At 40.7% G+C, this 27,036-nt stretch overlaps 1 protein-coding gene across 2 annotated transcripts in view; it reads right to left on the bottom strand.

Moving 5' to 3' along the window:
• Positions 1-3,411: 3,411 nt before the first annotated feature.
• The window catches only part of gcgra (glucagon receptor a), a 49,153-nt gene continuing 25,528 nt past the window's right edge, over positions 3,412-27,036 (bottom strand). The window contains exons 1-14 of one of the 2 annotated variants that reach the window (XM_085454412.1): positions 18,867-19,159; positions 17,470-17,617; positions 16,834-16,930; positions 13,037-13,144; positions 12,788-12,888; positions 12,545-12,639; positions 12,242-12,431; positions 8,916-9,075; positions 8,696-8,756; positions 8,126-8,195; positions 5,280-5,368; positions 5,035-5,179; positions 4,267-4,308; positions 3,412-4,168 (exon numbers count right to left, since the gene is read on the bottom strand). In XM_085454412.1, the coding sequence (XP_085310538.1) occupies positions 3,803-4,168; positions 4,267-4,308; positions 5,035-5,179; positions 5,280-5,368; positions 8,126-8,195; positions 8,696-8,756; positions 8,916-9,075; positions 12,242-12,431; positions 12,545-12,639; positions 12,788-12,888; positions 13,037-13,144; positions 16,834-16,930; positions 17,470-17,523 (1,578 nt within the window). In that variant the 5' untranslated portion in view covers positions 17,524-17,617; positions 18,867-19,159 and the 3' untranslated portion in view covers positions 3,412-3,802. Of the gene's footprint in view, positions 4,169-4,266; positions 4,309-5,034; positions 5,180-5,279; positions 5,369-8,125; positions 8,196-8,695; positions 8,757-8,915; positions 9,076-12,241; positions 12,432-12,544; positions 12,640-12,787; positions 12,889-13,036; positions 13,145-16,833; positions 16,931-17,469; positions 17,618-18,866; positions 19,160-27,036 lie in introns of those variants that run through there. The other variant, XM_085454411.1, reaches the window with a different exon arrangement.

The raw sequence follows: 27,036 nt of genomic DNA on the forward strand, positions 1-27,036 counted from the left end.
ACACCCATTTCCACACCTTGGCTTGTGTGATTGGGTAGAGAATCAAAGGGGGTCAATGAACCTCTTGGGGACACTCCCATATGACTTAAAATCTGGGACTGTCCACCAATCGCTCTTAGAACTGAAGCAGCTTCTCGGATAAGAGGTGAAACATCTTCAAGGAAACTTAAAGAAGCCCAGAAGCTTTTCTTTCCAAACTCCTTAGACTTCACAGAGTAGTATTTAGGTTTGAGTAAAAGTGTTACTCCCTTCATGCTGACTGGAAATCATAATTTACTTCCAGGTGTTGGTTCTTGTGTTATTACTGCAGTTAAGAAAATTACTCTTTTTCTATAATACAAAGTGCAACTTGGCTACTAGTAACCACAATCGGTGCCAGGTAACACTATAAAAGTTGTTCTCACAATGCGGTGTCCAATCCAATAAATAAGAAAACTTACTTACACTCTTTCTGGTAGAAACTTCACGTTCTCAGAGTTTTTAGAAAACATTTCAATAACATCACCTTGTAACATTCCCAAAACGTTCCCAGATGGTTAATATGTAGACGTTTATTATTTATATTAATTATATTTATTATTTATTATTTGGCAGACATTTAGGAGAAATTCAGAACAGTCTGAAAATCTTTAGGGCAGCAGTAATATAAAACATCCCTCCTGTGTGTCCACACTGGATTGAGATAACATTTACAGTGCCTTTAGTGACATTATGTTTTTGCTTCTCTGTTGTTCTCAAGGAAATAAATGCACTCTTTCCGCCCATATAATAACCAAAATGGAACATTCTACTAAAATCATACAGGAAACTGGGAGTTACAACCATTTCACGATCATAATGTAACCTTTTAATAACATCCTTGATGTTTTGTGAGGGTTCAGGACATTTGTTACAAGTTACAGCCCCCTTTTTTCCAGCCTGCGTCATGCAATTTACTGAAAAAGAGAGGGTCTTGGTGAGATGAAACAGAGTACTGTAAGTGTAACAATACAATGTCTGTTGTTGTTCCATAATAGGAACAATGTGCCATGGTAAACAACACTTGACCTCGAGGGTAGAATCAATACTCACCTCTTTCACAAGACAGCATGTCATTCAGCCAAAAACGCTGCCTGGCCAGCCAGATAGCCAAAGCAACAGATGTCTCCATCAAGCCAAAAGAGTTTATCTGCACACAGTTCCTTCCTTTTTATTGTAACATCATGAATATTCACCAATACAAAAGCCACTGCAAGTTAAAATCAACTTTCGAATACACTGTTATTTATTCTTTTACCATTTGCACAAAGCAGACACAACATATCATGAAATGTATACACCTGGATGCAGTCGGTTTATATACTTCACACCACGTAAACTTTACATAACCACCTTTAAGAGAAGAGAAAAAGAAACATACTCAGTTGAGCCTTTTAAAGAATACATTCAGACAGAACCACTTTGGTCCAGGAAAGGGAGTGACCCAAGCTCCTAACTTTAAATGCAAACATGGTTATGGTTACAGCTTAAAATACATGTAGTAGCTTGAAGCTAAATTAGGATATAGCTCTACTGAATCCTATTTTCTTTGACGTGTACAACATTCCTTTATTACTTTGTGAAATGTCTACAAAACAATGAAAAAAAGATCTAAAAAAACACTGCAAAGATACTTGTGGCAGAACCACGATCGATGTACTTCCCAGCAAAAATGTGGCTGTCTGCTCTATTACTATCCTCAGCAGATGTTGATGAAAAATAACTTCAGCCTGCAATTTTTTCCCACCTCAACAGAAGGAACTGACTGAAGTGTTAATGCACAGAGTCTTGATCTGAATGAGAAACACGTTGCCGCTGTGGGCTACAAAATGGCACTGAGGAATCACAATGAGAGTAGTTTCCATAATAAAACAGAGAGCTGTGTCTACTTCTTGCCTTATACAGGCATGGTGTTTGGGAATGTCCTGTGGTGCTTTACTGTATATGCTAGAGGGAGACTGACTCATACTAACCTCTGACCTCTGTGCTCTATGTCAAGCCACTTGCACTGGTTTCTATCAAACCTTTGCCAGCAGCCCATTATTCATCTTACATCCACAAATCTGGAATACTGAAACTACACACATTCATACCCTGAAAATACACACTACCCACTCAAAGACATGCGTGGGAAATATGGACTGCAATCAAATAAAATCACCTGTATAAACACATATATAGAGAGACATAGTATCTACCAATTATAAATTAACATTGTGCAAATAGATACATATAAAGTCAAGTTCAGTTAGTTCTGGCAAAAGGTTTCAGCAATTCAGATATTCATTTCTGCTCTGCAGGTTGCTTCCCTTCTTTGAAAATAAATGCTATCAGACACAAATGTACCACTGTCTGATTAGCTTTGTTTGCCACTCCAAAGCATGCTTGTTCAGCTTTTGTGGTGCAGAGTTTTGTTCAAAAGTGTTCACAGCCACTGCAGACATGGTACGCATTAGACTCTGTTGGTATGGTTACTTGGCGAATCCAGTCACTAGCAGTTATTAGCAAAGACGTTTTCGTCTGACACGATGGCACCGTAGAGTGATTATTCACACAACTCTTAAGTTAAGCTTGCAAAATTTACGCAGTCTTCATGCATGAAGTCCCAAGACCGTCCTCGTGCCAGAGGTGACGCGCCATATTTAGGAACAATGCTGGAGTCACACCTTTACAGGCCGTAAAGGTCTGTGTATTTTTATCCTTGATTGGATAACCACCCTGGATTCAGGGGCGAGGCATGTCATTCAGACAACATCTTGATGGCAAAAGGTAGAAAAGGAAATGCGTGTAGTGGCAAAGGAATTCGACTATCACCTTAAAACATACACGGCAAGTTTAAACAGCTGCAACAATAGCAATCAGCAGTATTCAACTAATATAAAAAAGATGTATTTTAATCTAAAAGACATAAGAAAGTCAAGTGATGATGATTTTAGCTTATTTATAATTGATCCTATACCATCGCTTGACCTCCTTTAATGTCCACACGCAAGACGAGAAGGACCTGGGGACAGCAGCTGCCAGTTTCCCATGAGCCCTGAATGAGGTCACTTGAACAACACTGTGGTCACCATATTGTTTGAGGTATAGTCAACAGAATTTTTCTTTTTTTTCTGCACATTTTCATCTAAATCACATAGACAGGAAAACATTTACAGATATTAGAGCAAAGCATATATATATATATATATATATATATATATATATATATATATATGTGTGTGTGTGTGTGTGAAAAAAGGTTTCCCATCTGTTCCTACCTACATGTTATTTTGTATATTTTGTAGTCTTTTTTGTGTGTATTCAGTTCAATGCTCTCTTTGTATTTAAACTTTAGTACCAGAAATTTGATAGATAGGATAAGTTAAAGCAGAGGCTCAAGCAAGGACCCTGTGACCTTTACAGTTGGGGTTTATTTATTTATTTTTTTGTTACTTCAGGTTTCATGTTTGGTATGTCATTACGATCTTCCGTGGCTTATCTGCCTCGGGATGCTGTTGCAAAAAATTGTTCAGCATGCAGCAGCTTATTATTCTGTGCTAAAAAACATCTAAACTAATCCGTTCACGAGACTCGCAGCACATTCGAAATGTCAGCGTGGATGCCCTTCCTGATCCTCCTCTCAGACTGTGGCGACAGCTCTCCAGTGACGCAGATCTCTGAGGGCCGACCTGAAAAGTGACACCATTAACTTGACTCTTTACAGCTGAGCAGGTCAGTCTGTCAGAGCACGATGAGAGCCCAAAGCCATCCAACTTCCTTTTTTAAGTAGTCCCAGTAGCTTTCACAGGTGGCTCTCCACGTTCTCTTTCTGCACTTCGTAACACTGCAGCTTGTCAGTAATGCTGATGTCCTCTACCAGGATATAGTTACTGATGGTCCCCTCGTGCAGCAGTGAGGCACACTTCCCTTCCTCCGTACTGTTGACCATGCCATTTTGGTTGGTAGCGACGAGCATGTGCCTCTCCTCGGGGCTACAGACTGGGGCGGTGGTTTTGGCGATGTCTGGGAGGTGAGGCATTCGAGGGGCGTGGTTTAAGAGACTGGTTGTTTTTGTGTTTGGGGTATTGCTATAGGTGTGGCGGTACTCCTCCTCAATGTTCCTCCCTAGCTTCCAGCGCTTCCACTTCTTCAGGATCTCAGACTGCACCTGGGGAGACAGCAGAGACATAAAGTAGACACTACAAAGCTTCGAACATCTGAAGATGGTGAAGATGGTGTATTTGTTGTGCAATCGAGATGGCTCACTTCTTTGTTGACAAAGCAGTACAAGATTGCCACCAGGAGACCCTGTGAAGACAAACAATACTGATTTCATTCTGTCTACTACAAGCACAAAATTAAATTAACTAGTTTCCATCAATCAATCAGTTTGTGTGAGTTTTGTGTGAGTTCACGAGCTGTCACAGGGTGAGAGGTGAAACAACCCGGACAAATTGCCAGTTCCTAGGCACTGAGTACCATGTATTACCAAGTAGTTTTCCATGGAAAGCGTTGAGGGCTATATTTAAGCCCAAATCACAATTCTCTCCCCTAAACCTCACCTTTTTGGTATCAAGCAGTAACTGATACCTAAACAAATCAGAGAAAAACTGGATGTGAATCATGACCTCCTGCCTTGAAAACCTACCAGCAACTGCCACCCTAAGTGCCTCCATATGTGGACTTTGCCTTTCTGGACCATTACGCCTTGGCATCCATTCTTGGCACAGCTGTAGCATGAAGGCTGTATTGTGTGCATCTCAGACAAACCGTAACCGTTTTTGATGGTTTGAGGTGTGTATTTTCTTTTCCTGTTCTGTACTTATGCAAGGACAGCTGAGGTGAATTATTACACCACATAAAGCTTTAACAATAACTTTCATTGAAACCAGAGATGGCTTAATTCACTGTCCTGAGGCACACCACTCTCCTTAAGGTGATTAATGATGCTGAATCATACTAGAAATAGTGTTGTGAAAAAATAAACATGTTTCAAAGTTCATGACTGACAGTCATTTGTTGTTAAAGTCCAACCTGGAAGGAGGAGAAGAAGAGGTCAGAGAAGAGCCTGGTGAGACGCAAGCCGATGCTGCCACTGGTGGACTCATCTGTTGCGAAGATAAAGACCACATTATGGATCCCGAGCAGCGGGATCAAAGTTAGCGTTGACTTAGCCAACCTGGGACGGAGGAAAGGAGAGACAAAGGAGAGAAAGCAAAGACTAAGTAGAGAGAAAAAAACGCAAATCAATAGAAAAACAACATCATATTCACACTCACCGAAACTTATAGTCTGTGTATCTCATTTGGTGTGCTCGGAGCTTTGACACGAGAATTTTGATGATATGGATGAAGATAAGGAAGTTGATCTGTAAGAGACAGAGAAAGACGGTGTTACTGGAAATAGTTTACTTATATTATGCAAAAGATACCATCATAAAGCTCATCTTTCTCCAGTACAGTGGAGATGGATCTTCCAGATGCATACAGGCCCAGAAAAATTGTGATTAATGAGAGAAATGGAAGAAATCCGAGTTACAAATATCACAAAGGATCAGCATTAGTCCCAATAGCTGTGCAAAAAAGTGTTTTCAAGCACATTGGGAAACCCTTTCATAACAGCTGGCATTTCAGACAACAGTAGGTGTTCTCCTGATGAAATCACTTATGATGTGACCTTTAATATTTTAAAATAATTTGTCATGGGTAATTTGTGGTGCTTGGACCTAATGCGTGCATTAGATTTCTGTCACGGATTGTTATATCAGCAGCCCAGTATGTACTGGCATGAGAATTTAATGGTGAACGGAACTGTGTAACGCTGCACAATTATTCAACATTTAAACCATACGGTAACTTGTAATATTTAAAAAAGGAGCTTAACCATAGCCATGATAAATTGTTAATCAATATTAATATGCACTTGCTGGCCATTTCATTAGGTACATCTTACTAATATCACTTTAGAGCCAATATAGAAGTGTTTTAATTCATCATGGCATAGATTCAACACAGCCCTGAAAAGATTCCTCCGAGATTTTGGTCCATGTTAGTTGCACATCCATGATGTAAATCTCCTATTCCTCCACATGCCAAGTTATCCTGCTGGAAGCAGCCATCAGGTGATGGGTACAGTGTGGTGATAAAGGGATAAGCATAGTTGACAACAATGCTCAGGCAGGTTGTGGTATTTAAATGATGATCATTTGGTAGTAAGGGGTCCAAACTGAAAATATATATCTATTTTTTTGATCGCTCTGTAAACCAGCGGTCCCCAACCTTTTTTGCCAGTTTATGCCCGACAATATTTTCACGGACCGGCCTTTAAGGTGTCGCGGATAAATACAACAAAATAAAACTAGTACCGGTACCGAAAAAAGAAGCTTTATTCATAACACACGTGAAAAGACCCAGGAAAACCGAGTTAACGATAAAAACGATAACAAAATAACACTAAAACCCCATAAAACCATACATTTCACACCCGAGCCTCAAACGATGCTGAATCATACTAGAAACGACTCACGGACCGGTACCAGTCTGTGAACTGGGAGTTGGGGACCGCTGCTGTAAACCATAGAGATGATTGTAGGTGAAATACTCGGACCAGCCTGCACGGTACCGACAACTTGGTGCATTCAGCATCACTTAAATCACTTGTCTTTTCCATTCTGATGCTCAGTTTGAAGTACAAAGTTTATGCCACGATGCTGTATCAAAGTGGCCGGCGAGTGTATATAACAGATGCTAAGCTAACTATAGGCTGGCTAAATCTGTCAGCCCACTGCGTATTAAACCACCTACATATTTATCTACATATGCATATCTGTAGTTCTATGTTTGCACAGACTTGAATGAAATTGCTGTAATTGTCAAAATATCTGTAACACCTGGAGCAGTCTAACACGCACACACTACACACACACAATTAATGTGAATACTACAGTGTAGTTTTCTACTGTGTCGTGCAGTTTGAGAATGGTGGGACCAAGATAAAGAGGGAAACAGTGAAATTGGGACCAGCCCTCCCATTCCAACAGGAACTCAAACACAGGAATTCCTGTGGGATACAGGTCACTTAGCTGGACGATAAATGCATGGAAAGTGCCAGGATGTCTGGCCTCACTTAAGAGCCACGACAAATTGGACTTGTGTAAACGCTTAGAAGTGACCTTTGCAGAACACATGTCTAATAAAAGTCCTGGTGACAGGATGAAGAGAGTATGCAGAGCTGGTCACAATGCAAATATTAATTAGATTTAATCCACAAATCTTTGAGTCCTGACAGGCTTCACAGAAGTTCTGGGTGAAGCACATCTTACCTTTAACACAACATGAATAAAAGAGGTGTGTTTAAGATAAGATAAGATAAGATAAGATAACCTTTATTAGTCCCACACGTGGGAAATTTGTTTTGTCACAGCAGGAAGTGGACAGTGCAAAAGTTATGACGCAAAAATTAGAATACAATAAGAATAAATACAGTACACAGCTGTACAGAATAGAATAAAATAATATACTATATACAGTAGAATAAAATAGAATAAAAATATACAATAAGATAAAAATAGAATACGAATGCTATATACAACTGAGTAAAAATACAACGATGCCAGAAAAGATTATTGCACTTAGTGTTATTGCACATGTGTGGATGTGTGTGTTTGTTCAGTTAAAGTCTTTGTTGTGGAGTCTGACAGCAGTGGGGAGGAAAGACCTGCGAAATCTCTCCGTCCCACACCGTGGGTGCCGCAGTCTCCCACTGAAGGAGCTGCTCAGTGCTGTCACAGTCTGCTGCATGGGGTGGAAGACGTTGTCCAACAGGGATGACAGCTTAGCCGCCATTCTCCTGTCACTCACCACCTCCACTGGGTCCAGAGGGCATCCTAGAACAGAGCTGGCCCTTCGGATCACCCTGTTCAGTCTCTTCCTGTCCCCAGCAGGTGCACCAGTGGGGGATAAAAATAGCTGGAAATGCTTGATTCACAGTCATATACCACTTTAAGGCGAAGCTGCTTTTTTCCCATTAACGTTTACATGCAGAAATAATTGAAATGTTAAAAAAAGGACATGGCATAACAAGATGCGAAGACACATAACGAGGAGGAGGACGACGACAAAATTACCATAACAGCTGCCAGTATCGGAGCGCGTATGATCCACCAGTATTTCATGTTTATATTTTGCTCCCAGCAACTGAAAAGAATGAAAGAAAAGCACTGAATGAAATATCAGTGAGAGACCACCTGACATATTTCCTCTATTTTACTAGAACGCTTGTGGACACGGCTCACACTGTAAAACATGTTGTTAAGGCTTTTAAGACTTTACATAAGAGCACAGTGTGACCTTAAAAGCACTTCATTTACTCCTTACTCCAGAATATTTGGCGTCCTGCTGAAAGCTAACATGAAATATTAAGAATGTGCAAACACAGCTGTTAAACCAGACTGGCATCCAGCAGGAGATAAAACATGTGTGAAAAGTTGAATTGCAGCCAATCCTTCATGTAGTAAATTGTGTGTTAAATTAACCGCAAGCATCAAGATTTTTGGAGAAAGACAATCTGCTGACTTTTTTTTTGACATGGTGTCCTGATACAAATGTTACAAGCTAAAATTTAAACTCGTTGGCAGGTTTCCACCCTTGTTAAACAACCTGGAGAACAGGGAAGAGGGAAAGAGAGGGAAACTTACTCCTGATTTTCATACAGGTATTTAATCGCCACCCATGGCACGAGGAATATTAATGGGGTACCTGTGAAAAAAACAAGAGATGTCTAAATGCAAAACAGCCAATTAGCACTTGACAATTTGTATGCTCTTACTTCATTTGGCTCAATTCAAAAAGTATCGTATAACACATAATTGACTTGCACCCCCTGACTTATGACTTCACAGATTCAGGCCAGCTCACCCCAACCGATGCACTGGTAAATTTTGAAGTAGTTCCTCTCCGTAAACACAGTGATGACCAGGAGGTTGTGGAGGTAGATGCCTTCCACCAGCAACCAGTAGCTGTTAGCCATGATACTATACTGCATCATAACCATGGCAATGCGACAGCTGACCATTGTCTGCAAGAAAAGTTTAATATCACATATTTTACACTGCCGAGAGGAGTCGCCTGACACATTATTTAGCCGATGTGAGATTCAGGCTCTGTGCCCACAGAGGTAAGATTTTACAACAGCAGCAACTTTAAACCCAATTTCAGCCATCTGTGACAACCCAGTGCACATGATCCTCCTTTTATATATGTATCTCTTCCACAGTAAACGTATTTTATTTTGGTCATGTATGCAGTCTCTCATCTTTGTTGTGTTGGTGAGACTCCTCACTTGCTTGACTAACATAAGTAATCAATTAAAGCCTTTTTAGCTGTAACTGTTTTGAGATTAAAAACAATTAAATATAATGTGGATATTAGACAGAGATAAGTAAATGCAAAATGCAGTTTTTAAATAAAGATTTTATTGATTAAGGAAGAAAATTGGCACTGGTCCTGTGTGAAAAAGTAATTGACCCTCTTGTTACATCATGAATTAACTGTGATTAATCTCTTTTTTTGGGAAGCTGAGTTCAGTTTCACTAAACAGGCTCAGACATGATTACTGGCAGACCGGCTGAATCAGGAAATTACTTACATAGAACCTGTCTGACAAAGTGAAACAGGTTAAAAGATCCCCAAAAGCAACGCATCATGCTACAATCTAAAGAAACACCTGAGAAACAAAGTCACTAACATCTATCAGCCTGGAAAGGGTTCAGAGCCATTTCCAAGGCTCCAGGACTCCAGTGAATCACTGTGAGAGTCATTATTTACACATGGGGAAAACTTGGAACAGTGGTTAACCTTCCCAGGAATGACCGGCTCCAAAAGCACATTGATGACTCATCCAGGAGATCACAAAATAACCCAGAACAACATTAAAGAACCACAGGCTTCACATGTCTCAGTTAAGTTCAGAGTTCATGATTCAGCCATAGGAAGGAGACTGGGGGGAAATGGCACCGAAGGGAGAGTTCAAGGAGAAAACCACATCAAAAAGAACACAAAGGTTCATCTTATATTTGCCAAAAAAAAACAAAACATCTGGATGATACCCATAAGAGAAAGCTAAACTTTTTGAAAGGTTTCAGTCCCATTATGTCTGCCGTAAAAGTAACGGCAGACATAAACACTGCATTTCAGAAAAGGAACATCATACCAACAGTAAAATATGGTGGTGGTAGTGTGATGGTCTGGGGCTGTTTTGCTGCCTCACGACCTGAAGGACTTGCTGTAGTAAATGGAACCATGAATTCTGATGTCTATCAAAACATCCCGAAGGAGAATGTCTGGCCATCTGTTCGTGACCTCAAGCTGAAGTGCACTTGGGTTCTCAAGCAGGACAATGATCCAAAATACAAAAGCAGGTCCATCTCTGAATGTCATAAGATGGCTCAAATATCTCATCTCATCTGATCACACTGGTCTAGTCTGCTTTTTCAGTCAGAAAGCTGATACACTGAAAAAAATTGTTTGGCCAGCTCTTGGATTTACGTAAGCATCTTGCGTGTATTTAACACAAGTGCCTCATGCTTTAAAGTTAAGTGTAACTACATAGTGTAGAAACTACATGATATGCAGAGAGGCTAGATTAAATTGTTCATATCATGTTCAAGTGAAGTAAGTCAATAATATATCAATGTTAAATCCCGCGACACTGCACGGGTTTCAGACTCGCGCTCTTTAGATCGTGGTTTCAGGAAGGCATCCATCTCAGTCAAGTCGAGCAGCCACCTCTACTTTTTTTAGTATACCAAAAAAAGTAAATTGGGTGGTTGTTACATTAAAAAAGTCTAACTTGTAATTTGAACACAGTAATTTCATGTTTCTATGAACGTAATTAAATCATGAAGAATCTGTACGAAATTCAAAAACTTAATTTGTTCTTGTTGAGACGACATGATACAATCTAGTAAGAGTGGTTAGTTGCTGAACTCATGAAATTCACAAGATCGCACAAGATTTCAAACTGCAGGAAAATCACTGGAGTTATAAGAGGCAGAGAACTACACACGCACCACGTGCATGCTATTGCTATTTATTGTGGATTATTACAAAAACAAAAAAATTCTGCATCAAATACAGGAAATCATAGCTTTCCTACATTTCCTAGATTGTTGGCATGGTGGTTAGTGCTGTTGCTTCACAGTAAGAAGGTCCTGTGTTCAAATCCACATTCTGGCTAGTTTGCAGGTTTCTCTCTGGGTATTCTGGTTTCGGTATGCAGTTATTAGAGTTAGGGTTAACTGGTAATTCTAAATTACCTGTGAATGTAAGTGTAAATGGTTGTTTGTTTCTATGTGATAGACTGGTCAGCTGTCCAGGGTGTACCCTGCACCGTAACCTATCACTTCAGGGTTGTTTCACAGCCCTCCTGCAACCAGGATAAAGAAGGATGGTAGTTGTTGAAGACCCATTCAATTTTTATGGTAACCAGGATCAGGACTTTGTTGAACATTATGTAATATGAAGACAGCAAGTAGTATTTAAGTGACCAAGTAGTATTGGGGTAAAAGTTATTGAATAGTGTTGAAATAAAATGACAAAATTGTGAAGGATTAAAATATTCCAAGATCTCAACATACTTCATCTGAACATGTTTCAATCGCGATTTATGAACACAAAATGCACCGGTTTACTGAATATGAAAAAGTTGTGTTGATTTAACTCAGTTGTTTAAGTTTCTGCCAAAGCAAAACATTTGTGTGCAACCAATGTCCACTATTGAATCAAGTAAATCCAACATGGCCTTTTTTTCAGTGTAGGAAAGCAACTGTTACTTAAATAACCACTCATTACAACCAAGCCAGACAGAAGAGCATCTCTGAATGTATGACATGCCGAAACCAGAAGCAGATGGGCCACACTGGGTACCACTTCTGTCAGTTAAGAACAGGAAACTTAGGCAGTGGTACTAGTAAGTACTAAACAAATTGTCTAATGAGCGCATATATGAATCCTTTAAACAGAATCAGGATTTTTGTTCTTATAGAGCTCAACATTTACCTTTATGACACATTGTGAACATACTATAACGATCAGAACCTAGATCCAGAACTGTTTTGCACTTTTAATTTATCAGCTAATCAAAAAATAATAATAGAAAGATCACAAATAAGAAAACATTTGTCTCATTTCCACCTGTGTTAAGTCTTTGGTGATCACTGTTAAATATGAAGAGCAAAACTGACCTCGTTGTTGACCAGCAGCTCTATTGGAGCTATAGATGCAGGGGGGAATCCCTGCTCCTCGTCTCTGTTCAGGCCCTGTGCTATGTGGCTGGTTTCGAACAGAGCATCTTTGATGAGGACAGACAAAGCTCGCAGGATGAAAGAGGCAAAAAGATTCATGTGGATGTTGTTCCTCATGCAGTGGAGTTTCCTGATGAAGGAGAAGCAACAATCATCCAAGAGGTAATCTGTTGGTGTATCAATCATCTGGTTTTGCTCTCTTAAAATGTGCTTGAAATGATTTAAGGTGTAAATGATTATTACCTAAAGAATATGAGGATGCCAAGAGCCAACACTAAAGCCACCAGGGATAAGGAATAGCCCACCGTGTACATGATCCGAATATGGACATAGTACTGCTGCAGATCAGAGCACACGTTTGTTAAATCTTTTTCATTTTTATTTTTTATTTATAGTAAAATTAGACAAAATTTCTTTATTCTTTAGCTTCTCTCAGCTATATCTAATGCTTTCAGATCAAATAGAATAAAAAAAGACTATTCTTACCAGATGTGGTGCTTGTTCATGAGAATCACACTCGCTGGTATTATATGTAGTCACCCACTGGCCATTCACATCACATTCCTGATACACCACGCCATGCTGAACTACGCACACACACACAGAAACAGACCTCTGTGATTTACTGAGAAGTCCGGTCATAGGCAGCTGTCCTTCTCTGCAGGGCATTTTAAGTGACCTGGCATGAGCATGTCTGAAATATTGTGTATGGCCAAAAACTCACACATCTCTTACCTTTACGGTGCCATGGCAAATACCACGGGCATGGCACAACAACAGTAGTGTTAGGGAGTCCATCGGGCCAACAGGCATAATTGTTAAAAGTCCTGTTGCACACGAGGTCTGTGATTAAACAAAAAAAACCATAACATCACAATATATATGCTGAGAAACCACAGACTAACCCTGAGAGTCTAAAACTTGCAGAATGTAGTAAAAATTAATTATATATTATATATTTGGAATGATTGCTGCTAGTAGCTATTATGTAAACATCAGGGCAAGTTAGCTTGACTTCAGAGTCCTGACCTCCTACTTACAGTATATCACGTCTTCAATCGTGTTTCAGAACAGAGGACCAAAACAACATTAACTATACGGAGAGATGGGTGTTCGTGAAGTGATGTATAGGCTAAGCTGCTCTTACGCTAATGAAGGGTGACAGGAAAGGTATGTAAGTGCTGCAAAGTGGTGTGATTTTGCATGCAGTGTGGGAAGCAGCCTTTCTGAAAGTTGGAGCAATCTGCTGCACTAACCAGCGAGCATAAAACATGATAACGGTCTTTAATGCGACTGAAGGGTAGCGTTTAGCGTGTAGTTAAACATTTTGCAGATGGGAGCTGCTTTTTACTAAGCATGAGCAGAAAGTGAGCATGGTGTAGTAAATGTATGACTGGAGAGGAAATCGCTGCCGCCTCATGGACTGGTGAGCAAGCTGTTACCTGTTCTGCAACATTAAAAGGCTTTTCTCAACAATGTGTTTGCAAATCATACAAATATCTCTTACTGTCGCATTTACATTGCTCCGAAATGTTGCATATTTTGCTGAAGTGGTTATAATTAATAGTTTTGCATTAAAAGGTTATAATACCTTTCTGTTGGTTCACTGTCATAGCCCAACTCAACTCTAAAATGTCTGCTTTGAATTCTAAAGAGCAAACTATTATAGTTACCATCTAGCTAATGTGTTTACTGAAGTAGTTGCTCTTGAGTTTCATACTCCTTAGCTACCACGGCCCCTTTATATTTATTTCATTTAGCCTGATGGAAAAGGACCTCCCTATTCCTTCTCCTTTTCCTTCATTACAATTGCTTTAAAGTCTCTTTGTGCTGGTTTCATCTTTGCCTTGGGCTGTCGGCGTTGTGTTCATGCCTAAATACTAAGAGAAAGATCATATGGGACGCCTAGCAGAGGCCCCAGTCCGTGAGATCTTCAACGCACACCTCCGGCAGAGCATCACCAGCATTTTAGAGGGAGACTGTCATGGTCCTGGGTCGTGTGACCCAGTGTGTTATGCATAGCCTATTTTGATGTTTATTATTTGTTTAGGTTCTCTAAGGTAGTCCAGCCATTTGTATATATCACCCCTGCATTACGTCTCCCTTGCCCTTCGTGTGTTTATGTCTGTGTGTCTTGTACTGTCAAGTTCATGCTGTCAGTTATGTCACCTCCCCCTGTACTACGTCTCCCCGGTTCATGTCTCATGTTTCCTGTTTTACTTTGAAGGCCTGCATTCACTGTCAGTGTATTCAGTTTTACTCCTCCTGTCCTGTCGTTAAGTTCATGTGTGTCAGCTGCGTTCCCATGTGTGGTCACTTCCCCTGATCATCCCTCATGTGTATTTAGTCTCTGTGTTTCATACAGTCTGCGTCGCGTCGTCTGTGTTCCCACCCTCCGTGTTTCCATGCCTGGTCTGTTGTCTTCCAAGCCATAGCCTCATCATCGTTTGTTCCCAGTTCAGGTTTCTGTTTAGCCACGTTATCCCTGCTGTATTTGTACACCTTGTTTTCAGCCATATTAAAGGCTCGCCTTCTGTTAAAGCTCACTCCCGTCTGCTCACTCGTGTTCGCACCTGGGTCCATTACACGCATTCTCCACTCGGTCCGTCACAGCGGACCGTGACAGGAGACTGGGGACATTGTCCGAATGGACCATGTTCAGCATCTCCATTGCTGAAGCTGCTGCATTGAGCTGCGGCCGCAAGGTGGTTGGTGCCTGTCATGGTGGTAACCCCTAAACAAATGGTGGATTCCAGAGGTGAAGGGAGCCACCAGGCTGAAGAAGGAGTCCTATCGGGCTTGGTTAGCCTGTGGGACTTCGGAGGCAGCTGACAGGTACTGACAAGCCAAGCGGAATGCGTCTCGGGCAGTGGCAAAAACTCGGATGTGGGAGGAGTTCGGAGAGGCCATGGAAAAAGACTTTCGGACTGCCTCGAAGAGATTCTGGCAAACCGTCAGGCGTCTCAGGAGGGGAAAGCGGTGCTCTACCTGCACTGTGTATAGCTCTGGTGGAGCGCTGCTGACGTCGACTGAGAAAATTGTCGGGCGTGGAAGGAATACTTCAAGGACCTCCTTAATCCCACTGACACGTCTTCCGATGAGGAAGCAGAGTCTGGGGATGAGCGGGTTGACCCACCAATTTCCGGGGGCGAGGTCACTGAGGTAGTTAAACAACTCCTTGGTGGCAGAGCCCCTGGTGTGGATGAGGTCCGCCCCGAGTTACTGAAGGCTCTGGACATTCTAAGGCTGTCCTGGTTGACACGCCTCTACAACGTTCCGTGGAGATCTGGGGCAGTACCCCTGGACTGGCAGACCAGGGTGGTGGCCCCCATTTTTAAGAAGGGGGACCGGAGGATGTGTTCCAACTACAGGGGGATCACACTCCTCAGCCTCCCTGGGAAAGTCTATGCCAGGGTGCTGGAAAGGAGAGTTCGTCCGATAGTCAAACCTCAGATACAGGAGGAACAATGTGGTTTTTGTCCTGGTCGCGGAACACTGGACCAGCTCTTTATCCTCTCAAGGATACTTGAGGGTGCATGGGAGTTTGCCCAACCAGTCTACATGTGTTTTGTGGACTTGGAGAAGGCATTCGACCGTGTGGTTCTGTTGGCTTCATCGGGTGATGGCCTCCAGCTCACACTGGAACGGTTCGCAACCAAGTGTGAAGCAGCGGGAATGAGGTTCAGCACCTCCAAATCTGAGGCCAGACAGATTTTAGTATACTGTGATATATTATGCTCTTGTCACTTGCTCAGAGTGAAATATTAAAAATTTGAGGGTACTTTAAAAAAAAATTGCAGGTGCAAGTGTTGCATTTTGAGGAGAAGTTTATTTTGAGCGAAGAAAAGCTACATTTCAATGAACAAAATTCATTGCTACGTGCAAAAAATGTATTTCAGTGTTATTGATTATCTATACACACACTCAATAGCATCCTCTCTCCCTCAGTTTTTGCGTTTGCGCTCGCTTGCAATGTGTTGCTTGTACTCTCAACATTTCTGCCCGTGCATGTTCAACGCTTTCTGTACACCGTTATATTTGTGCCACAAAACCAGCCAATCACAGACTTGGATGCAACAAAATCTGATTGGCTGTTTTGGTCTCCAATCAGCTCAAAATGACGAAATGCAATATCCCAGAATCCATTTCGTCCCAAACTCAAATGAGGCAGTGGAGGAGGAACACAGAGTGGCGGAGTTTGAAATATTGCTCTTTCTGGGTCACAAAATAAACTTTTAAGATATTTTCATGCGAGAATGGTGCTGTGTGAACTTCAAATATCTGCTCGATTTATCAAGACATCACATATTTGCAAAAGTGCTCTAACGTTTTTGGAAATGCCTGTTAAATTTTTTTTACGTGCACTCAGAATAGTGGCACAAAAATAACGCCATATAAAACTGGATGATATCTCCAATGAATGAGTAACACTTAGAAACTTTTGGTAAATGGTGCAGGTTGGATTTTAATTGCAGTGTGAAAGGGCCTAAAGTTAAAATTAAATTACAAGTCTAACACAGTGTTTAGCTCACCGGTGCTTGGTGGATCTTGGCTGTTGTTGCGTTCACACTCTTTCCTGTACAATTCCCAGCGCTCCGTCACCTTTTGCAGGGAAACAACAGCAGAAACCTAAGGAGACAATAACAGCAACACAATTAAAGAAAAAATATCTGGAAGGTCTGTTTTCCTGGAGACTTACGGATACATTTCAACCAGATAGACATGAAGAATACTGAGAACATGAACCTCGTGCAAAGCAACTGGCCAGCTGACGTTCATTTGTTTCAGTTCACTTTATATATACGGTAGCTGTAAACAACTGGTTGTCATACTGGAGATTTAATCAATCAAAATAAGACCTTGTCACACGATAATACTGTACTTACGCTACTGTACAGAGTGTTTAGGTTTCTGTAACTCTCTAAGACAAGTCTTAACTGTGAGGGTCATTGACTAATATATATATATCTATATATAGATAGATAGATAGATAGATAGATAGATAGATAGATAGATAGATAGATAGATAGATAGATAGATAGATAGATAGATAGATAGATAGATAGATAGATAGATAGATAGATAGATAGATAGATAGATAGATAGATAGATAGATAGATAGATATTAGTCTGTGTGTGTGTGCTTTTAAACATGTTTTTGGACCCACCTGGATACTGCAGGAGACAATGAGCACTGCCAAAAAGAGGAACAGCTGTGACATCCCTTATTTCTGCTGTTGGTGCTGGGATGGGATACTGCAGAGCTGAGAAGAGTTTTCACTTCATAAGGGGGCTTATCTACACTGGCCACGCTGCCTGGATGACACAGAGACATACAATTCATCAAAGCTCATTGCAAACACATTGCTGTTAATGAGGCTCAGCTTGGCTGCGCAAAACAAGAGAACCACAACAGGAAAAGGCTGGGCCATATCGTTCACACTACAATTACACCAAATTTAGAAGGTATGCTGGCAAGGAAGTAAAATAAAAGGAGAAGTCTTATGTCTTTTCAACTTGTGTTCTTAACGCTCAAGAAGTGTGGAGAGGAAAGGAGTGCTTATTCATTCAAATAGAGCCATGGTCCACAAAGTTTACAGCTATACAAGACAGACCAGAACATCATCGGGCCAAAAAACCTCCAGGAAATGCTGTTTGTCCCTGCAGTGAGACAGCTGCATGTAGTCAGTGATTCTGCTGGCAGCTGTCCACCTTCTTGCTGAAGCCAGCGAGTATTTGGTTGAGTGTTTGTCAGTGTGTGCCAGAGGTCACTCACCTTCGCATCGACTGCCATAACACTCCCGAGAGATTTGACTGAAGCCGGAGAACGGAACGAAATCTGAAACGTTTCTGCAAAAAACACCTTGACCATGGAAACATTTTTGGCTAAAACGTTTCAAATTCCATTCCGTTCCAGTCTTGCTGTGGATAGGAGGACGAGCTCGTGATGTTGTGTAAGGAATTTTTCACAAACGAATGTAGGTATTTTTTCAACAGATAAGAGCACAATGTATCGTGACAGATGAACAGTTTGCAATGTTCTTGGGTGGGAAAGCTTAATTCACGAGTTTTTCAGTCTCTGTTTTGACTGAAAATGTCATCGAGCTTCTAAAATCTGGGGTAAACAGCAGCTTGGAGGTTCCAGTCACAATCTTAATATCCACACTATCAGACTTGATCAAATCTACACCAAGGCCTTTCTTAATGGACTGCTCAGTGTAATAACTACTGGAAACAATTAGCATTAGCTGCAGTACAGCCTCACTGATTGCCATAGGCACTGAGAGATCAGAGCTACTCTTGTCTGGCCTGACATCAGGTCGTGATTGTCCAGCTCAAATCATAGCGCTGACTCTTGTACCTCTGACAGCATCAGACATGTTCTGATTTCAATTCTGTTTTTGTGTTCTGGTGGCTAAAAGACCCACAACGGTGACATCCCATCACAAATTCTGGCATAGGTCATTTGGAAGCAGAAACTACAGGCATATCTTCAAACCATACTGTACTTTAACCTCTGCTCTTCCAAACATCTCTACTGTAGGCATCTCGGGTAAGTTCTTACCAGACAGAGATAATGAGCGCGTGACATTTCAGCACGTGTCCCGCTGCACCGGAGAGGTTCAGACCCTGGTCTTCCTTGTGGCTAAAATGTTACGCCATGTGTGACAGTTTTCCAAGGGTTTCCCTCTTTCACAACCTATCTCTCACTTACTCTCTGACTCTTTCGCCAGCCCGCGCCACTCTGCAGCTTAGCAGCGACTGGGAGCAATGATTAACCAAACTGCAGGAGTGGGAGTGAGGGTGCGTCAAAGCAAGAGGGTTTACTACAGGAGAAAAGATTCCTAAACCTGGCTCCTGACCCCTTTTCTATGTTGCGACACTAAACATTCCAGCCATTACACATGTGTGAAGTTGTGAGCTGAATTTGAAATCTGCCTCTCAGACTGAGAGTATGCATGGACACCAAAATATGATATTTCATCATCGCTTCATGACTAAAAGAAAATAAAAACTGCCTTTCCTAATTATCCTTTAGATGACTTCTATAACAGTCTCATTGCTTCTGTTTCGGGAGTCCAGCTGCACAGTTTTCCTTAGTATTTAGTATTTATTTTTAGATATAATAACACCGAATGCCCCACAGCTGAAGACAAAACAAGACTCTCTCGATAATGAGCATTCACTGCCTTTTACGCTCAAAAAGCAATGCTAAATCAGAGCACTGGAGGATTTTTAAGACACAACCTGAGGACATAAGTTCACAGAACTCCCTTTCTTTATTTGTGCACATTTGTCAAGTACAATGTGTCTGCTCGGATGCCTTTAATGCAGGATGAGGGGAATCACGTTGGCCATTCGATGGAAGCTCAATTGGAACTAATGGGCTTCGAGGTGTGAGGCTAATTAGGCTTCTATATTGTGCTGTTATGATAGCCTGCCAGATCTACAGTACTGCTGCTCCCACTTAGCTTTTTCAGTCCATTGTTGCTTCAGACCAATCAAGGTCCTCTGAAACATGTGTTGTTAGACCCAGTGGTTCCCTGTTCCAGGAAATAATCTGGAGCTTTAAACACTTTTGCTGCACATTTGATGTATGAGGTGAAACAACGGCTGAGAGTCAAGCCTTCCAAGCCAGATGGCTCTCTTGAGATGCTTGGGTCTGCTCTCTTTAGCTTCATCCAGAAACAAGTTAGCAAGCAATAATGTTTCACCTCAGTGTCTGAAAATTATGCAGCACTTTTTTTTCTTTTAGATAAATACTTATGTTTAATTTCCTCTTAGACGACTTTGTGTTGATTGACCAAATGCTAAACAGATGCAAGTGTAACCTAAGAGGTTATTGCCCCTTTACACACACAGGATAGATGGCATCATGTTTGAATCATCCTTGGTCACTTATTTATGTTTGCGAGTGGAAGAAATACATTGAAAAACATAAGTGAATGACGCAAATCACCTGAATGTCCCAAACAACCTAAAAAAAACGCTTTGTGTTCAAGTGCACATTGGATGGCTTAATACAATGGCCAGTAACAATTACTGTTGTTTGTTGGAGAGTGCTTACCTTTCATTTGATTACATTGTCTGACAAATAAAATTACAAAAGAGTATGCATGCATGAATGCGGGGCAGAGGGGATCGGCAAGGATTAAAAACAAAACTCTCTGAAAAACACAATAGCTGTCCAGCTCAGAAAATGCCCCTGAGCAGCAGTATATCATTCAGCTTTCCAAACGCACAGGCACTAGTGGGAGTAAACACTAACTGTCTGACATCATCCAAATCCGACAGCTTTCCTCGCCACAGATGAGGTCTGGGTGCAATTTAAAAAATATATGATGGAGAAATATCTTTGTTTTTAAACTGTCAAACAGCAAAAACAATCAAACACATGCTTATTAGAGTAAATGTGTGATATGTTCTCCCTGCTTTCCATAATTTAACAAATTTAGCTAAAAGGCTAAAGCGCATACAGAAGACGTTACATGCTTAGTGTTCAGGCATGAGAACCCTGTTATCTGATAACAGGGTGTTCAGGAAAAAAAGCATCGTGCTGCAACACGCTCTTTTACTTGTTTGGAGCAATCGAGATACTGCCTAAATCTACGCATCGTGCTCTGCTTGATTTACCTGATCTTCAGCATGACAGCATGCTAATCTGTTCCTGTGTAAAACATCAAATTCAACAACATGATTATTTCCCCGCTCTGATGTTCTGCAACCATACACATGCCACTGATTGCACAACAGTGGTTATGCATTTCAGTTGTTTTTCTGACCTTTTAAAAAATGTCTGCTTTCTCTTCAGCCACAAATTTCCGATGCTTCCCAGGAATTCTTTCGAAAAACAACACAATGTTTTCATCTAATTGCACATTGAGCTGGCACAATTGTTAATAGCTATTGTCAAAACTTTCAAAGTATTTCTGGAAGGTTTGTTTCTTAGTTTGCAGAAAAACTCTGAATATATACAAATCATGAAGACTTCAAATACAGTGACAGTTACATTTCATTTAAGCCTGACTCAGCAGGACGTTTATGTTGACAGACAGTTTCCTGTTCATCCTCTACTTTACCAATAGGAACATGTCAAATAAAAGCAGACCCGACTAGATTCTTATTGATTTAAAAAAAAAAAAATGCTAAAATGCCGCCTGTCAGTGCACCACCGGCAGGAGGAACGTAGTGCTGGGGAGTGGCCAGGGATGGAGACCGGCCAACTGATCCCCGGGAACCAAAACTAGTGATTGGGACACGGAACATCGCCTCTCTGGAGGGGAAGGAGCCTGAGCTAGTGCGTGAGGTTTAGAGGTACCAACAAGATATAGTTGGGCTCACCTCATCAAGCAACTCACCTCAAAGGAAGGGGTGATTGGGAGAAAAGGCTTTCCAGGTCTGAATCCGAGCAGTGTTCTGTTAATGGACATGGTGTTTCTCCATAACAAACTGTCAACTGATCATCACCTCATGGTGGGTTGCCAAAATGCTATAAAAAATAAAAGCACCTGGGTTCACACGAGAGCCCTCCATGCAATTCTGTCTGTGAAATTTCAAAAGCAAAATATTCATTTTTTCCAGTTTTTTTCTCAGTTATTTTGTGAAGGAAAAGTAGCTTACTTGTAGTATGGATTATGTTCAGTGGCACAAAGTGGCCATGGGATGCATTGCAGGTATACATTGCTTAATTCTAACACCATATTGTTGTAAAGGTAAGCTCACAGTTTTGTTCTGAGCTGGCATCTGAATAGCAGCTGTGTCTCAAAACCTTTTTTCAATTATCAGAGATCAGGACAGACATAAACTAACAGGTATTTCCACATTGACTGTTTGGCACAGTACATAAACCAGCCAGATTTGCCACTTTTAGTCTGAACCACAGAAGAACTTTGTTATTTCCATCTGCAGTTGTTTATGGAGGAGGTATGGCTCTGTTCTGAGAGGTACATGCATGAGAGCCACAACTAGACCTGAAAGAGACACTTTCAGGTCTATTTGCGGCTAGTTGACACTAGAAAGCTTGAGCTGATGTGGAGATGGGTTGCAAAGAGGCTTACAGAGAATATGCATTAGTTGAGAAGCATCAGAATACTTCCAGGTAGCCTCATTGTTGTTCTGGCCTGTAGTGAACAGTAACCTTCAACAGCAATGTTATAGTAAAACTAAGTTTTTAAAGTGTGTGCTAATACCACAGTGTCCACGGTGCACCCAAAGCTGCAACACAGATGCCACAAGAGCATGCAACCGCTCTGTCTCTCACCCTTAAATGGGTGGTTAAAAGGAAAGGTCGGGTGAAAAAAGCAAAAGGCTGGAAAAAAATGGGGTCAGTCAAGGACCAGGTCATTGAATAAGACTCACACTTAGACTAGTTGTATTGGTGTATTGGTGTGTGTGTGTTTTACTCTTTTGCTTGATGCTGGAATATAATCTCCGTTTAAAAAGCTGTTTTGTGTGTTTGGCCTTTTAGATTTGTCGGTGTTATTATTGTGTATTGATAGTCGGTCTAAAGTTAATTTATAGATCTTGCATACCTTGAAAATCAGAGTTCAGATTACTTTTGTAATGTGGATAACTTCCATCCAAGGTGAACATACTGGACACATTTCAGTGCAAAACTGTTGCCATTCAGCCATATTAATGTAATGTAAACCATCATTCAAACAGTCTAAAATGAATTCTGATAAAACGTTTTAGGTGTAAGGTCATGTTAGCAATCGATTAAATTTTAATTTCAATTTAATAATTTATTGGTCAAAAATTGACAAAAAATCCTTAAGAACTATTATTCTTAAAATTGTGATATTTATTGTCACCATACAGAAATTAAAACTATGTCACATTTGACCTCTGAACTCCCCTTCAAGGTCAAAAACATACAAACATTCTTAAGGTTGTTATGTAACAGATCAGATAAGAATGAATGTACAATGTTTCTGAATAAAGAGTTTTCTTTTTGGAAAACAAACTTGATATTATTAAATTAAATTATAGATTTTTATTACAACACATTTAAACAAATTTTAATAAGCATTCAGATTAATGCTACACATGTACCAAAACCACCTAAATAAATCATAACAAAAACTCAAAATGATCTCAAGAATATCATCGATCTCCCCTCAATTCAGTTTCTGAACTAGATTCTGACAGATACAGACATAAATAAAGTGAAAATTTGGCAGTATGACAGCATTAATCAACATATTTTCCAGTCTTAGTTTCTATGACCAGACAAGCCCACAGTGCACATCAACACCTGCTATGATCGTCACCAGCTGGATGTAGTCTGAGTCTTTATTTTCTTTATTTAATCTTTATTTTCAGGCCATGGGTCTGTTTTTGTTAATGTGTGGCCTAAACACACAGCAAACAGCCGCTGTAGAGTCCTTGCTCAGTAACAGACGCATTCATGTGAGTAGTCAGCAGTGTTATGGAGTCCTTTTAATTTTGCTGTCATTCTAAGTGAAGCAAGATGAAGACGGCCTCTCTTAGTCTCTTGACAATGTGCAAAATGCTGCAATGTCTCCCGTTAGTAAATCTCTGGCAAACAGCACGAGGCAGAGGATGCATGGGGGTAATCTTTTGCTTAGCTTGTCACTGCTTTCAAATCAGTCCTGGTGTAGCCCTTCACTCAGTTTGCATCTGCTAATTTAAATGGGCTTCGCGAAGTGTGACTGATGAGAATCTGTGATTTTATGTGAAGACTGGAAAAAAGGAAAGCTGCTGGTCTTTGATTTTCTGGAGCTCCTGCCAAATGACTTTGCTATTGACGCTATAAATTTAACTAAAAAAACCCCCAAAAAACAAAAAAGAAACATCTTCCAACTGCACTGCAGCTGTGCTCCAGCAAAGCACCACCACTAAACAAAATGAATGAAAACCATTTGTTGTAAATGTTACTTTGACTGAAAGACATTAAAACAAAATTGGAATTTCGTATCCCAGTGTCGACCTCAGTTTATTCTCTGTGCGCCGCATGAATGTGAACGTCACTATATGGTCAACTAAATCCAGATGTTTAAGCATCACAAGTTCTGTGGTCTCACAAATCAAATATCCCGCCTCATCATAGCCTAATTCAGTCTATCTGACCTGTTAGGTTTGCCGATGGCACTGCGCGCTGCACCTGTTCACTGTCTGCTGCTGTTTGTCTTCCTGAATGGTGATTGGAAAACGTGTCATGTTATCATTCATCACGTTTCTTTAACAAAAATCACATTGCCTCAGTGAATATAATTACTGTGTTTTCATGAAATGGGTCATAAAACATCCCACCGCTGGCTAACTCTGCTTTCCCATGCGTGCCTTTTTATTATGTGTCAAAATGTCAGCAGAACACTGCAGTGCACTTAAATATGCAAGTCAAATGTGCCAGCAGGAACACTATGCAACTTTTGTTGAAGCATCAGTAGACCTCTCACTTTGTCCTGGAGATAAAAAAAAATAGAAAGACGGGAAAAAAAGGCTCACTTCCTTCAGGTATTTGATTTATCCAGATCTCCAGATGTTTACAGCAATACCGTGCACATGTGTAAAGATGAGGATGTAGCGTGACGTCTCAAACACATATTTTTTGAGCCTCTTATTTCTACAGCTCTGTAAAGAGGTCAACCTCTGAACTGTTACACATGTTTGTCGGGGACCCTGTTATAATGAGGCAGTGGCCCATCTGGATGCATCTACAGGGACCTAGCAGCTGGATGCTCGAAGCCTCTTCAGCGCGTTGGATATTTGCGTGTTTTGGTAAACACTTCCTGTTTAGAGGCCACATCGGCTGAATGTGGGTGGGAAACAATGAAAAATGATTGTATAACATCTGATTCGTACCTGTGTTTTGTGTGTGTGAATGTTTGATGTTTCGCCGTGCTCTACAGGAGCATGTGTGTGGGAAGCGTTTTGCGCTGCCTGGGTGCTGTGTCGTACACACTTTTATGAGGTGCAATGGACCTACGAACTGTGCCCGCTATGAAGCAACAACAGCCCTGCAGGGAGCCTTTGATTAGCCATCGCCATCCTACATTGTTTCTGCTGTGTTTGTTTGAGCACAGGATGAGTTTAATTCCCAAACGAAGTTTAACTTTGGTGCATATTGTTCACCACAACACTGCAAAAATGTATTTTGTTTATTATCCAGTTCATAATCCTTTAAATTGTTAAATGTAAGGGAAAGATATCGTCTTACTTAAAATGGGAAAGAGCAAGCTGGCTAAGAAACAGTGAGTCACACTAAGTAGTGCGGTTGTTCATTTATATGAATAGTGATGTCTCTGTTTGCCAGTGGACAGGATTTGTGTTGTTAAATTAGCATTATAAAGGCAATAGAGATGGTGTTTCATTTTTCTCTTGCTTTCCCTTGTGTACTCTGGCAACTGATTGCACCTTTATAACATGTGTCAGCAACAATAAAAAGCTTATTGCAGTACAATATTTGTGTAAACAATTACACGGAGCTGCAAACCTTCATGCGTCCTAAATCCTAATATGAATGATTTTGATATATGGACAATAACGCCTTTAATAAATCAGTCTAACTCTGTAGCTACCATCAATCTTCCTCTGATTCTTGCTGCTAACTGCTGCTAAATCACCTGAATTATGTAATTAATTTCAAGTTTAGTAGTTCATCCCTCTCAGTTTGATTTCACTTATTTCACTCGAAACAGTCAAATTAGGTGATTGTCCAGCTTCGGCACAACTCGGTTTCCTCCTGGGAGGACTTCTTTTGTGGCATAACCAGACAAGCCTGTGCTGTTCATCACAACATTGTCAAGATTTCCATTACACAAAGCAGAGGATTATGTTGATCATGAGCCAAGCCTCGTGGCGACTCCAACTGCGCTACAGCTTCTTACCACAAAATGAACAATGATTAGTTTCCTGAGATTAGAAAGCTGATTTTAAGACGACAACATAATGACAGCCCAACAGTGTTGCCACTTAGAGCAGACAGCAGGAGCAGGACTGTGTTGATGCTATCTGTGGTTTCAGCTTGGCAGGAATAACACTGCGTGCGCTTCAGTCTCGGACAGCACTTAGCTTATTTGTCTCTGCCCGTGTACTTGCTGATATTCGGTGACCTAGCTGGCACAGAAATGCAGGAAAAAAGATTTGGGGAAATATCAACATCATTTGTACTTGCGGCTCTGAATTGAACTCACTGTTTTTGTGGTAACCCACCAACTCCAAGTGCAGATTCAACGTTTATTTTAAATACATGCTTTTTATTTTTTTGCATTATAGACGTCAAATAATTAGAGCCAGGATCGGAAAAGCGGTAAACTCAAATTTTCCTGAATGCTGCCGGTAATATTGTGTCTGTCTGCATGCAAATATCAGTCGACAAAAACGCTGAGGTGATTAGTTCAAGCACATCCAACTTGCGGGTTGAGGTTCAAGTTACAGGAATGTCTACTTAAGTGTTTCTACTTTCTGCAACTTTATACTTGTACTTTATGAGATTACAGAAAAATGCTGTCATTTTCTGCCACTATATTTATTTGGTGGTTAAATACTTGTTACTGTCGTGGTTCCCCGTGGCTGTGGAGCAGGGAAGAACTTCTGTGATCCTTTCTTCTCTTAAAATAGCCATGAGAGTTTCAGGCCATAAATTTAGTCCAGTTATATCTATCAGTTTTGTTAATTTACAGCTCTCAGGACAAGCAGACGATTCAAAATCAGCTTGGCTCTTACAGTCTATTTCAGAGTTTTCTGTCAGCTGTAGTACTACAAAAAGT

Source organism: Copadichromis virginalis, linkage group LG4 (genome assembly GCF_057382275.1).
Source record: "Copadichromis virginalis isolate Kocher_CV1m ecotype Utaka linkage group LG4, C_Virginalis_male_GT1.1, whole genome shotgun sequence".
In the NCBI taxonomy this organism is placed as follows: domain Eukaryota; kingdom Metazoa; phylum Chordata; class Actinopteri; order Cichliformes; family Cichlidae; genus Copadichromis; species Copadichromis virginalis.